This window comes from Thunnus maccoyii, chromosome 21, assembly GCF_910596095.1.
Source record: "Thunnus maccoyii chromosome 21, fThuMac1.1, whole genome shotgun sequence".
In the NCBI taxonomy this organism is placed as follows: Eukaryota; Metazoa; Chordata; class Actinopteri; order Scombriformes; family Scombridae; genus Thunnus; species Thunnus maccoyii.
Genome location: NC_056553.1, coordinates 21,976,193 through 21,989,724, shown reverse-complemented (window position 1 = coordinate 21,989,724; position 13,532 = coordinate 21,976,193). Strand labels below are relative to the sequence as shown.

At 40.5% G+C, this 13,532-nt stretch overlaps 1 protein-coding gene and 3 non-coding genes across 5 annotated transcripts in view; 2 read left to right on the top strand and 2 right to left on the bottom strand.

Annotated features, from left to right (window-relative positions):
• Nucleotides 1-58, top strand: part of trnag-ucc — a 72-nt gene extending 14 nt beyond the window's left edge. The window contains exon 1 of the tRNA in view: nt 1-58. This exon is cut by the window's left edge and continues 14 nt beyond it. This is a non-coding gene — a tRNA (tRNA-Gly).
• Nucleotides 59-2,587: 2,529 nt separating this feature from the next.
• LOC121887728 lies at nt 2,588-8,338 on the top strand. 2 transcript variants are annotated; one of them, XM_042398652.1, is made up of 4 exons: nt 2,588-2,828; nt 4,266-7,160; nt 7,288-7,522; nt 7,634-8,338. In XM_042398652.1, exons 1-2 carry the CDS (start codon nt 2,756-2,758, stop codon nt 4,910-4,912), a joined length of 720 nt encoding a protein of 239 aa, XP_042254586.1. In that variant the 5' UTR covers nt 2,588-2,755; the 3' UTR covers nt 4,913-7,160; nt 7,288-7,522; nt 7,634-8,338. The 2 variants fall into 2 exon arrangements, with proteins under 2 accessions (XP_042254586.1, XP_042254587.1); XM_042398653.1 differs by lacking the exon at nt 2,588-2,828 and adding an exon at nt 3,197-3,252.
• Nucleotides 8,339-9,823: 1,485 nt separating this feature from the next.
• On the bottom strand, nt 9,824-9,905 carry trnas-aga. The gene has a single exon. It is a non-coding gene; the product is annotated as a tRNA-Ser (tRNA).
• A 1,075-nt stretch (nt 9,906-10,980) lies between these two features.
• trnas-cga lies at nt 10,981-11,062 on the bottom strand. The gene has a single exon. It is a non-coding gene; the product is annotated as a tRNA-Ser (tRNA).
• Between the last annotated feature and the right edge of the window lie 2,470 nt (nt 11,063-13,532).

Here is a 13,532-nt window from a genome sequence, read left to right as displayed (position 1 = left end):
GTGGTGAGCATAGCTGCCTTCCAAGCAGTTGACCCGGGTTCGATTCCCGGCCATCGCAGTTCAGATACTTTGTTTACAAAGCAGGTGGCAATTTCTGTGGCTGAGAAACCAAGCCAGTGCGAAAGTGCCAAATACTGCAGTTACTCAAATGGTCACCTGAGGCTACCTCCAAAGGTGTTTACAGCCTGTTACAAAATAGTTTTTTTGGAGAATTTTTATATAACTCACCCATTTAAATTTTCTTGAGGCTAAAAGTCACGCAGCGCCACTGTCAAAACCTCGTCTTCGTCTTCGTCTTTCAGAGGGTGGTGCAGTTCAGTTTTCTGTTGGTCTCTTCTAGTAAATTGCCTTAAATTGCAGACATACCACAGGGTTCCTTCAAGTCCTCTCACGAAATCTGCCATAGAACGTTTGGAAAGTGATTAAAAATTAGGGGTCTGTCACATTGTTGATGAACAACTGAAGAAAATTTTCAGTTGTTCATCTACATCATCCAGAGCCTGTTATATCGTACTCTTCTGCGCCGCAGACTTCTGTTGTTGTGGAAAAACTATTAAAATACGTCAGTGAGCCACACCGCTGCACAGGGTGAAATGCTCCTTGCCCTGGTCACATTAGTTAGTTTACAAATGGCTCCAAAGTCTAATAACAGTAATCACCTGTTCCTCCTCCTCTCCCTGTTTAATTTTGACACTGATATAAAGTGCTGATTTTGCAGTAAAATCCTCATCTTCCACAGCGATGATAGTATAGTGATGAGCATAGGTTGTTTTTATTTTAGGTGCAAGCTGCCTTTATCTCTCAGACTGGTTTGGCAGTTTTCAGCTGCAAGTATCAGCCGATTCCATTAAAGGATTCCAGATCTCGTCTTTTGTATTAACTTTGAAAAAAACAAACAGTTCTCCAGTTGATGCTGTCTGGCTTTAAAGAGGCCACTGATACTGATAATTTAATATCTAATCTATCATTATTACTGCCTTCATGTGAAACCAGTTGAAAAATAACCACAGTAACCATAACATGACATTTGGAGGTTTCTATGATGCTCTTCTGCATCTCTGAAACACGGAACAGTATCAGGACCCTCCAGAGCAGGCTGCTGGCACAGCTGAATGCTGCACAGACGGCGGGGAGAGAGAAGCAGACAGGGAACGAAAGAAACAAACATAATACTCATGTGTGCTGACCATAGATCATGTTTACTCGCGTTTCCGTCTGCTCAGACCACCTAGCAGACCATTTCACGCGTTCTTGGCTGAGACCTTGATCTCTCTAAAATAACAAGTTGTAAAAGTTCTTTTTCATTTAAACACATGCAGCCATCAGCAGCAGGAACGTGTTGCATCCACAGTATCCACGGTTTTTGGTGCACAGCGCGTAATTTTACGCACAGCTGGCGCAGCGGTACCTTCATTAATGATTTAAATCTCCCGACAGACTGGGATGTCGTGGTACTGATCTTCATTGTCTGCAAACACAGATTTCAAGTTTGTAGAATAATATATTTTGTATTGTATCTGACTTTTTAACTTTAGGTAAATTACCAAACGCTGTTTCCTCTGGATAGTCCGAATAAATTCTGCCGTATCAGGAGGATTATTACAGGGAGCTTTCAGTTTATGTTCTAATCGACCGGATTGCTCTTCTCAAAATCATTTTGTTATACACAACTTCAAGGTAGGCTCTGACAGGAGTTTCAGTCTCTCTAGAAATTTAATTTCAACACTAGCTGACCTTGAAAGTACAGCTTTCACTGATTTTACTTTACTGTTATTTCTTAGCAGTTTCTTCATATTACTAAGTAATTAACGGCCCGTAAATTAAAGGGGTACTATTAACATATTGCTACAAATTCTGTATATTTTCGTCTCCAGAAAAATCATGCTCATGCGTATTTTGGATTGCAGTAGAAATACATAGATAACCCTCAATAATAGTAATAATAATAACAATAATAATGAAACCGGTACATATAGTAGCATGTAAATAAATACTATACTTTAATATATTAATTTTAAAAAGAACCCGCAGATTATTAAAGAGGCTGAACATTGGCCTGTTCGTTAGTTGCAGTCATAGACCTTGATGTCCTTGTTTTATAGCCTACATCCGTTATTTCTCTGTATGTTGGAAAGAGGCTATTTTTAGCAAGTAAATGTATTTATTTAAAGTAGATAACTGAACATTAATTCTTTATTTTAAGTCAAAAATGCCACAAAGTCTCAGACTGTAAAGTGACGTGTTCAAGTTGCTTAATTTATCCAACGAAAAGTTGACATATCTGAAAGCAGATCATCTTTGGCAATTTTACTTGAAAAACGGATGAAACGATTAGAACTAATTGATGAACCTATCAAATGTCAAAAATCGTTTTCTGTCGATCGACTTATTTATTAATGACTTCTCCTGTCCGCTGCAGCCAACTGGTTTAATTAGAGTAATTTGATAGAGTAATAATAATAATAATAATAATAATAATAATAATAATAATGATAATAATAATATACAAAATATGATATTATTTATCCAGTGAACCCAAGATAACGTGTCACTGGTAGTCATGGTGATGAAGACTGACGTGCCCCTATAAAAGCAGAGCCCTTAATTCCATCTTCATTTCTGCACCTGAGCGCTGACAGGAGCTGAACTCTTGAAACTCTTCAGCTGAGAGATTCGTTGAAAAGTGAAAACCCTGAATGAAATAAACAACTGTAGACATCTGGAAGTGAGACAGCACCTGTTGAATGTGGAAAAAATGGCCTCTACTGGCTCAGGCCGTGAGATCCACTTGCTGACCACAGGCATCCTCCGTTTGGATTGCCGCTATGGTAAAACACAGAGCACCACTGAACTGCTCATTTGAACATGTTTGATCTATATAATGATCAAAAAGAGCAGAGTATAATATTATCAATTAAATAATAAATCAATTAACATCATATTTAGCCTATAAATATGAATTATTTGGTTTTGTTTGGGGGAAAATTTCCACAGTTTTCAATCAAGACATGAAACCTGCTTTAACTTTTTATTTCGGTGTAAAATGATTAAAGACGATGGATTTCATTAGTGTGCGCGTGACAGGTGGAATAAGTATGAATATTAATGTATTATTTGGGAAAAACAGTTTTTTGAGGGGGTGCAGGGTCGTCGAGCATAACATTGAAAGTATAGGGCAAAGATGGCGACTGGGCCGTTTTTTGGAAAATGCTAAAAGTTGTGATGCTGCAGGCGCCATGGAGACGACGTCAGGTATTAGAACCGGCCGGAGACTGACGTCTGACGTCAGTGTAGTCAACCCGAGGCCCGTTCTTTGTATGTGCTGACTGAGTTTGAAGGTTTTGATTGTTGATGCTGGATTGAAATATATCCAGAGGTGTTAAAGCATCAAGTTAATAAATTCAAAGCTCAGTGGGATCATATTCAGCCTTTTAAAGCATCTGGATTTCCTCAGACAGGCACTGATAGATCAGTGTTGTTGCAGATTTATAAGAAAAGTTATGTCTGTTCATAACTCTCAGGTGTACAGAGCTCTCCAGGATGATCTTTTGTGTGCTCCAGATGCATAAAATATGCCATATTGTGTGCATACAGTATGTCAAATTAAGATATAAAATAATAATGACTTGTCTTCAATTTTTATAATTTGACATGGACTGTAGTTATAGGCTGCTTGAAACATGGAGCTAGATCACTGTTAAGTCTCTGCACAGCACACAGGTCACACCAGTCAGCATATGTGCTTGTAAATACTAGAAAAACACACTACTTTTTTAGGTTTTTAATTCAAATCTGGCTTATGAATAATATCAGACCACAACTGCAGCCTCACAGTGAAAGCAGCACATTCATCTTCAATCTGATTTTAAATGTCATGTCAATAAAAACATAGAAATGAAACAGACACCATTTGTAATATTTAATTGTAAGAGGAGCAGATCTGAAGGATATCTGAATGGTGTTTAATTCGTGTGTCACTTATGTACCTAGTGCCAACATCTAACAGCAGAGCATGGACTGCATTCACAGCTGTTTAATATTTTAAGCATTTCTGAAACAAAGAAGAGTTTGCATCATTTGTGCTGAGCTCGGCCCACATGAATAATCTGAACGTTTTCCACAATAAGTCGTGCTGTGAACCTTGAAGTGTATCTATGTAAAAAGAAGCAAACTGTGTTTTTTCATAGATGAATATAGGCTGTAATGAGTCCCATCATGTCCTAACTAGAGTGACTAATGTGTTCCTTGTTTTTCTTTCCATGTAGGTGACCTGCCACTGCCTTCACCAATCCTTCAGATGTTTGTAACAAACTTGAGGAACCGTCCTGTGAGCAGCGTAAACATAGAGTCCATGAGAGAGTCCATCCTGAGGCTGTATCACAACCTCATCACAGGCTCTAAGAAGTTCCCTTTCATTGCATACAGAGGATCTTTCCGCTCGTGTGTGCTGTCAACACCCTTCCAACATATCGAGCAGGAGCGGAGGGAGAATACTGCTCTGTCTCCTCTAATGGAAGGACCATCAGGTATAATGGCGCCCACTGCACGCTCCGGCTCTTCTCCTCAAACTGTGCTGACTCCAGTTCTTCCTGAGAAGGCCGATCTTGCAGCCGTGAGGGGCGACCGCAGAAACTGCGTCCACCACCTGGAGCTGGATGGCAGAACCATCACCAGAGTCATCTCCCCTGTGTACAGCTCTGAGAACACGGAGCTGATGAACCGCTGGAGACTGACCGACTACACTGCAGACGGCCACACTCTCATGTCAGTCCTCTGCAGGTTTACCAAACAATCAACACAGTGTGCAAAGACTCAGAGGGAGAGGATGAAGAGGAAGGCTGCTGAAGAAGAGAGCAGCAGCAGTAGCAGCAGCAGCAGCCTGACTCCACCAAAGAAACGCCTGAGAGTGTGACATCACAAGCACAAACCAGGACATCCAGCAGTTCCTGGAGGACCTGGAGACTCCTGGCTCTGCAGATTATTTAGTGTGTTGTACGTGATGTTTGTGACCTCAGCGTCTGGCAGGTTAACAGTAGTGATTCTTTTTACCCCTGAGGACTGTCCTGAGTGTCTAGCAGGGCTGCTCACACCCAGGTAGCGTCTTGCACCTGGTTTTATGGACTGTATATACTCATGAAGTGCTGGTCTGTGCGTCTGGCAGGGCTGGTCTGGATAACCCAGGTAGCGTCTTGCACCGGGTTGGATGGACTGTATATATTCATGAAGGGCTGGTCTGTGCGTCTGGCAGGGCTGGTCTGGATAACCCAGGTAGCGTCTTGCACCGGGTTGGATGGACTGTATATACTCATGCAGGGCTGGTCTGTGCGTCTGGCAGGGCTGGTCTGGATAACCCAGGTAGCGTCTTGCACCGGGTTGGATGGACTGTATATACTCATGAAGGGCTGGTCTGTGCGTCTGGCAGGGCTGGTCTGGATAACCCAGGTAGCGTCTTGCACCGGGTTGGATGGACTGTATATACTCATGCAGGGCTGGTCTGTGCGTCTGGCAGGGCTGGTCTGGATAACCCAGGTAGCGTCTTGCACCGGGTTGGATGGACTGTATATACTCATGAAGGGCTGGTCTGTGCGTCTGGCAGGGCTGGTCTGGATAACCCAGGTAGCGTCTTGCACCGGGTTGGATGGACTGTATATACTCATGCAGGGCTGGTCTGTGCGTCTGGCAGGGCTGGTCTGGATAACCCAGGTAGCGTCTTGCACCGGGTTGGATGGACTGTATATACTCATGCAGGGCTGGTCTGTGCGTCTGGCAGGGCTGGTCTGGATAACCCAGGTAGCGTCTTGCACCGGGTTGGATGGACTGTATATACTCATGCAGGGCTGGTCTGTGCGTCTGGCAGGGCTGGTCTGGATAACCCAGGTAGCGTCTTGCACCGGGTTGGATGGACTGTATATACTCATGCAGGGCTGGTCTGTGCGTCTGGCAGGGCTGGTCTGGATAACCCAGGTAGCGTCTTGCACCTGATTTTATGGACTGTATATACTCATGAAGGGCTGGTCTGTGCGTCTGGCAGGGCTGGTCTGGATAACCCAGGTAGCGTCTTGCACCTGGTTTTATGGACTGTATATACTCATGCAGGGCTGGTCTGTGCGTCTGGCAGGGCTGGTCTGGATAACCCAGGTAGCGTCTTGCACTGCGGTTCATCCACCTTTTTATCCTCATCCATCTTTTTGGGCTGGCCTGAGCGTCTGGCAGGGCTGGTGAGGCCCCTGGTAGCGTCTTGCACCAGGGCCCATGCAGACATGCTGCAACACATGTAGGATAAAGTTGGCTGAGGGTTAAATATTGTACATTTGTATATATTTGCTTCACTATGGTTTGGTACACAGGTCAGTGATTTTAGTGCGTCTTGCACATTTCTTTATTGACGGCTGGCCTGAGTGTCTGACATGGTGGAACCACAGGAGAGTCACAGAGAACTCTGAGATGTGACATATCTTGAATTGAAATTTGATGAAGTGGAAACTCTAAATTAATGAGGCTGACTCATCAGTAGGTCAGGTCTAGCTTCAGATTTCAGTGTGAGCGAGGAACAGGAATCACAACAGAGAGCTGCACTACTGATCCATCACTGACAGACATGTGGACGAGGAAGAACAGGCTGATAGAAGAAGAGAGAGAGGACACAAACCACTGATGATATGAACCTTTCCTGAAATTCCAGTATTTCAATTTATTATTAGAATCAACATATTGATGAATACTTCAGTTTATCAACTTTATGTCTGAGGAGAGGAACATGAGGAGGAAACAAGAAGCAGCGAGGAGACAGCATGCAGTGTGAAGCCTCTCATCTCAAAAAGATAAATATACATTTATTCAGTTTTTATCAGCATTTCTATAATGATCAATATGTCTTCTGTTTACCTCATTACTGAATTATTAACTGTTATCCCCTGTTGTCTGCCATTTGTCTTTCAGAGAGAGAAAAGAGGAGGGAAACAACATGTGAACTCTGATTAAAAAAGATAAATATACATTTTATTTATGCTATTATTATAGTTCACATAGTGATCAATATTTCTTCTGGTTGCTGAAGTTGTTCATTAACTGTTATCTCCACTTGTCTGCCATTTGTCTTTTAGAGAGAGGAGAGGAAACGACACGAAATGGAAACAAGACCAGACGAGAGAAAACATTATGTGAACCTTCTTATTTACAAAGATAAATATACATTTATTCTATTTTATTATCAGAATTGCTAAAGTTATCAAAGTTGGAATTGTGTATTAACCTTTATCTCTCCTGTTTGTTGTTTGACTTTTACAGAGAGGGGAGAGGAGACCTCATGCACTGTGAACACTCTCATTTAAAAAGATAAATATACATTTATTCTAAATTATCAGATTTCTATACTGATCAAAACTTACTCTGCTTCAGCCATTCAAGTTATTAACTGCTTCTGTTTATCTGTTGTTTGACTTTTAGAGAGAGAAGAGAAGAGGACGAGGGGAGAAGAAAGGAGACCTCATGCACTGTGAACCCTCTTATTAACAAAGAGAAGGTTACATTTTTGCTACATTATTATGAGTTTCTATTCTTATAAATAGTTCTTCATTTATGTCATTGCTGAAGCCATTATTTTCCTCCTGTATGTGCTCTTTGTCTTTCACAGAGAGGACAGCAGACAGCATACATTACTAAGATTCTTATTTAAAAAGATATGTATACATTTCTTCTATATTTCAATCAGAATTTCTACACTGATCAATAGTTCTTCTGTTTAGTTAAAGTTAACTGCTCCTTGTCTTTTAGAGAGAGGAGAGGAAACGATTTGAGGAGGAAACAAGAAAAAGACAAAAGGAGACAACATTTAAAAAGATAAGTTTCATGTTATTATCAGAATCAATATGTTGTTAAACACTTCATCTGCTCACCAGGTTGTTGAGGTTATTAACTGTTTTCCCTCCTTGTCTTTCTTTATCTATTTCCAGTGAGGACGAACTCCAGATGTTTCCTCATCTGCTGCAGCATCATCAAGACAGTTTCTGTCCTGAAGATCATCCTGTCTGCCATCACACACAGATCCAGCTGGACTCCACGTCTCAACACAGTCTGCAACTTTACAAAGTGTTACAACTGCTTTTGTCATGTCTTACATGGAAGCATCAAACATCATCCACAAGAAGTTCTTTACACCCCTTTGGATACATTTACATTTTGTTCAACCCCTTAAAAGATAGAAACATTGTTTCATCTTTTTATTATTATCAAGAAATACCATGAAATGCCATAAATCAACAATAAATTTGTCTGTGTAGCCAAATGAACATCCTTCATGTGTTGCTTTTTGTCTTTAATAAACATGTTTTCACATGAAGTCACAGTGTGTGTTTGCATTTATATTCAGCACATCTGGAGAAAAGTGATGACATAATGTACATTTCAACTGAAGTCTAACTGATGTGATTTATTTAAAAAAAAAAAAGTTTCATGATAGAACTCAGTGTCACATGTAAAGTGACATGATAGTACAGTTCATTTGTATTTTTAAAATAGTTACAATATGGAAGTTTATTGTCGATGAATAATAATCTATTTGCATCACTGCAGTACGTCTGTGTGATGAAGTGGTTTGAACATTTGAAGTCTGTGTCAAAATTCATGTTGATTGTCAGAAAGGTGACTTAAACTCTCAATGATCAAAGCACTTTTGCAAATGACACCTAAAAACATATGCAGTGAATGACTTATTATACATTTTAAAACCTTAAGATGCAACTTATATTATTTTTCTTCAAAAACAAAAACCTGCAGTGCCAAATACTTGTGGCTACAAGAGCCCCATCCAGTGGCCTATTTGTGATCAACACACACACTTCTGCATGCTGAAAAGCAGGACACATTCTCTCATAGACACTCAGCTGTATGTTCTTTGCAGGAGCTGGGTAGAAAATCATCTGTTTCAAAGTTGGAGAAATATCCCAGTAGCTCACTGGAATAATTTTCTCACAAACTATAGACTTTAATATTTAATCTGCATCTTTAAATTCTTCTCTATTGCCATTCTATTGATATGGCTGCTCATTAACAGCTCGCATGTGAACATGTATCACTGACTTACTACAGTTTGGTCTAGTACAGAACTTATCTTCAGCAGAAAAGCTTGGAGATGTTGGGGACTGCTACAACTTGGCTACATCCCCTTAGAGAAGTAAATCAACAGACAGCACAGCTTCAGTGCATCAACTTCTCGTAAAATATTTGTTCTGTGATTCTTGTTCTTATGTCCTGTTTTTGTAATTGTGAAGCACTTTGTGACCCCGGGTTTGAAAAATGCTGTATAAATTAAGTTTTACTTACTAAAATCTTCATATTTTAGTTCTAAAGTTGTAGGATCATCATTAGTGTGAAGGTGGGTACTTCCAGAAACAGCAGGTTAAAGTTCATTCATGTTAATTCATGTCAAGTTCATCATAACACCAAAATATCCAGCATGGATCTGGTTTAACAGGGAACTCAGTCAAATATTATTAGAGAAGCCAGGTTCACATCAAAGGACAGGTCACAACATTGCTGGCAGGATTTGAACCTGTGTGGAGATACCTCAATGGATTTCAAGTCCATCGCCTTAACCACAACAACTCAGTGAGTTTCACAAATGTGTGTTGTCACAGGAAGGTTTTGTAGGCCTAACAACATAGATGTAAATGAAGAGTTAATGTTATAATCTGGATAGTTTTAAAGCATCATGCTCACACCAATTCATTTCTATTTTGACAACTCAGCCTACCTTGCCTCCCATGGACTTTCAGAGGCATGATGAAACCAGTGGCTGTTATTCACCTCAGTGAAAACTTCAAATCGTTGTCGGCAGGATTCGAACCTGCGCGGGGAGACCCCAATGGATTTCTAGTCCATCGCCTTAACCACTCGGCCACGACAACTACTGGAATTGTACTTTCACTATACAACAACTTATCACTAAAAGCCTTTAACAGTGTGAGAAAAGTTGTTTGACCACACACCTGCTGCAGGTCAAAGTTTATTTAACTTCAAAGCATGATGCAGGTAATGTTAACACAAGAAGCTTACCAGAATTCCCAGAGTTTCTGTCATTTGTCTTTTACAGAGGAGTTGAGTTGATGTAACCACTCAGCCATGACAGCCCACTTTCTCTACAAAAACAATGTCCTGTTTATTCTGGATAACCCACAGTCTGGGCTGTCATCAGTTCAGTTCTTTGGAACTATTTTCTACCACTCAAATATTCCCTATAAACTGCTGACTGAAACACATTCATCTAGTGCTGCAGTGGTGCTGTGAGTGGGTGAAATCTGATGCTGAACTTCCAATGAATCACACTTGATCAGTGGATTTGCTCACAAGGGCAAAATAAACCATCAAATTTGCACTTTTAGGGTTTAGTTTTAGAGTTGACCAATAGCAAGCTGACAGGGCTGACCTTTGAGGGGGCAAACAGCCAGAGTGCCTGAAATGGAAGAAGCTGTTGTAGCTTATTAGCTGTTACACTAGTCACTTTTATTTATCCTCCTCTATTGGAGTAAAAACTTTTCCACTAAAGAGCAATGGTTTGCAGAGACAGGAGTCAATGGAGTCAATCTTGAAAAACAGTGGGAAGTTATTGCCCCTTTAGTTGCTGTTTCATAACTGACCAATAGCAAGCTTGTTAGCTCATAGACTGTAACTTTCCTTCTCCAGTAACTTTTTTTGAACAAAAAGGTGTGCAATGGTGAACAAAACATCAGGGGGAAGTAAACAGAAACATAGATGGAAGCTCAGGGAGCTGTTGAGACTGACTAGTGCTAGCACTGGGTGGGGTGTGTTGCAAGTTAGCAGATAGCTCACAAGCTAGCACTGTATGCAGTCACCATGTTAACAAGCTTCTGGACACAGCTGTGTCACCTGGACAATTGACTGATGTACCTGCAGGAGTAGAGGACATACCACACTCCAAGCAAGCTGTAGAAGTTGAATTTTTTTACCATTGTTTAAATGTATCGTTGTTGGCAGGATTCGAACCTGCGCGGGGAGACCCCAATGGATTTCGAGTCCATCGCCTTAACCACTCGGCCACAACAACTTGAAGCAGTTTTCTGCTGGGTATACAATTGTCTGCATTGAAAGAAAGGTTTCGACCAAACAAGATGAATTAACAGTTCATGTTGTCACTGTGGTCTTAGAAAGCAGTGTTGTCAGCTTATTGATGTAGCTGCTCATTATCAGGCACTACAGTTTAGTTTCATATACAACTCATCTTCACCAGAGAAGAAGATGAGTAGAGAATCAAGCACCTCATACATGCAAATACATTCTACCTCTGAGCAACACTGCCTCAGAGAAGGTCAACAGGCAGCATACTGATAAGTCAGACTCTATAGGAAGACACAGCATTCTGTAACATGGCTTGAATGAGAAGTTACCTACTAAAGGTCAAAGTTCATTCATACAGGAGGTGTGTGGGTATGATGCTACTGACAGTAAAGGCTGTCTTCTACAGGTTTCCCAAAATTCTCTTGGGCCAATTCATTGAGAAATACAGTTAAGAACACAACACAAAACACACACTGTATAGGTTGACTTGTACACTAGCAACATTTCATCATATGGCAAATGCATCAGTGTTGATTAAATATGTTTAACTACATGAAATATTGTCTCAAGTTAGAACACTTTACTGGCTAGGAAATATCTGATTAAAGAATTGAATAAACACGGATAAGAATCTGACGTAGCATTCAAAAACAAATTTTGATGGTTAGCACTTTTGATACTTGACATGACATATTTTGGCTCAAAAAAGAGGTAAAAGATTCAATAAACAAAACATTTTTAACAAACATGATTCAGGAACATGCATCATTGAACTTAAGTGCTGCAAATTCCAAACAAATGTGCAATTAATCAAATGACCATAACAAGTTGACCTGCAGTGGACCTGCACTTTTGGGTTTGGTTGATAATGCAGCCTTGATTATATATTAAGTGGCTCTAATACCAGTTTTCTTCAATATAATCTAATGTGATATTTTGAAATCAGTGTGGCGCACCAGTGCCACTCATGCTCTCTCCAGCAGATGGTGTTATTGCACCATGAAAGTTCACTGAAACAATGACAATCGAGAGCTGTGACTTTCCCTAAAAAAGTTTCTTGACACATTTATGGTGTAATTCAACAAAAATACACATTTACAACTTTAAAGCAGCTGTGCTTTTAAATACACACACATATATATATATGTATATATATATGCATATGACAAAACATTTAATTTTATACATAAAAATACTAGATAATGGTTCAGAATGCCTGCATCAAGCCTGTATTGCCCTCTGTGTGTGTGTGTGTGTGTGTGTCTCCCCCCACATGACTTCTCTTGCATGCAAGTTTGACTCTGTATGCTCACTTGCGTGTGTGTTGGTGTGAAAAAACCCATAGAAAATGCATGTGTATATGTATGTGTGTGTGAGAGAGAGCGAGTGTGTGTGTGTTCTAAAGCCTTATAATCTCATCCAGGACTAACAGCGGAATCCAACTGGTCACAATGAGGTCTTTGTCTTGAGTGCAAGAGCCAGCAGGTGAAAACTTTGCTTCAGGCCTCAGAGAGACCATGTGATGGAGAGTTAGTACAGTGTTTTATCTGCATGTATATGTGTATGTGTGAGAGAGAGAGAGTATGCACAATGTGGATGACCTGTATGTGCAAGCACACATGCTTGAGTGCTGGTGTTTTTGACCGTAAGCATGTTTGCCCATGCCAACCAAGCTTAACGATGGTTAAACCTTTGAGGATTAAGTGATTTTTAAACTGTTCTTTGGTTAAGTTCACCTTAAATGAACCATAAATCCTTAGTTACAATGCAAACACATCCATCCAGTTAATTCAGTCTACTAGACCAGCTTAAGATCTTATTTGTCTTGTTTAAAGTGAAATATTACAACCACAACCAAATAAAAAAATACAAATACAAATTATTCAAGTTTATGAGTAAATTTAAACAACAAAAGAGGCTGTCATTAAGGCCATATGAAGCAGCTCTGATATCAGTTCTTATTCAAGCCTGAGTTGCTCCATCATCACATACAAATATGGATTCTGAGCAGAGCCTGGTCTCCTCTGCCAAGCCGACAAAGCTGTGTCTGTGCTACCTTGAAGCAGGCCAGTGGGGCACAGCGACCACGCAGCCCGGCATGAGAGCAGCATATTCAGCTGCTGACATTTCAACAGCCGTTTACATGACACTCCGCCATGAAGACGCATGAAACAAGCAGCTGCACTGACACTGGCAAGGATACAGATGCGGATTCTGTGTGTGCATTTAAGTGGATAATTTTCCTGCTTATATCTTCATTCAGACGATCATCATGTGTATTATCGGTGGTTATGCATACTTGAGTCTGTTTATTTGCTCTCACCCAAATTGGTTTGCTCTGCTGACTGTGACCAAGTGTGTTTGAGGAATAATTGCTTGTGTACACTTCATGTTGTGTGCTTTAGAGTGCAGAGTGCGCAGTTATGAAAGCATATTCATGTGCATGCATGTAATGTATT

Bases quoted from the DNA above. Each gene is read 5' to 3' on its own strand.
- LOC121887728 (XM_042398652.1), top strand. From the start codon at position 2,756: ATGGCCTCTACTGGCTCAGGCCGTGAGATCCACTTGCTGACCACAGGC. The intron at 2,829-4,265 runs GTAAAACACAGA...CTTTCCATGTAG, and splicing joins CCGTTTGGATTGCCGCTATG to GTGACCTGCCACTGCCTTCA.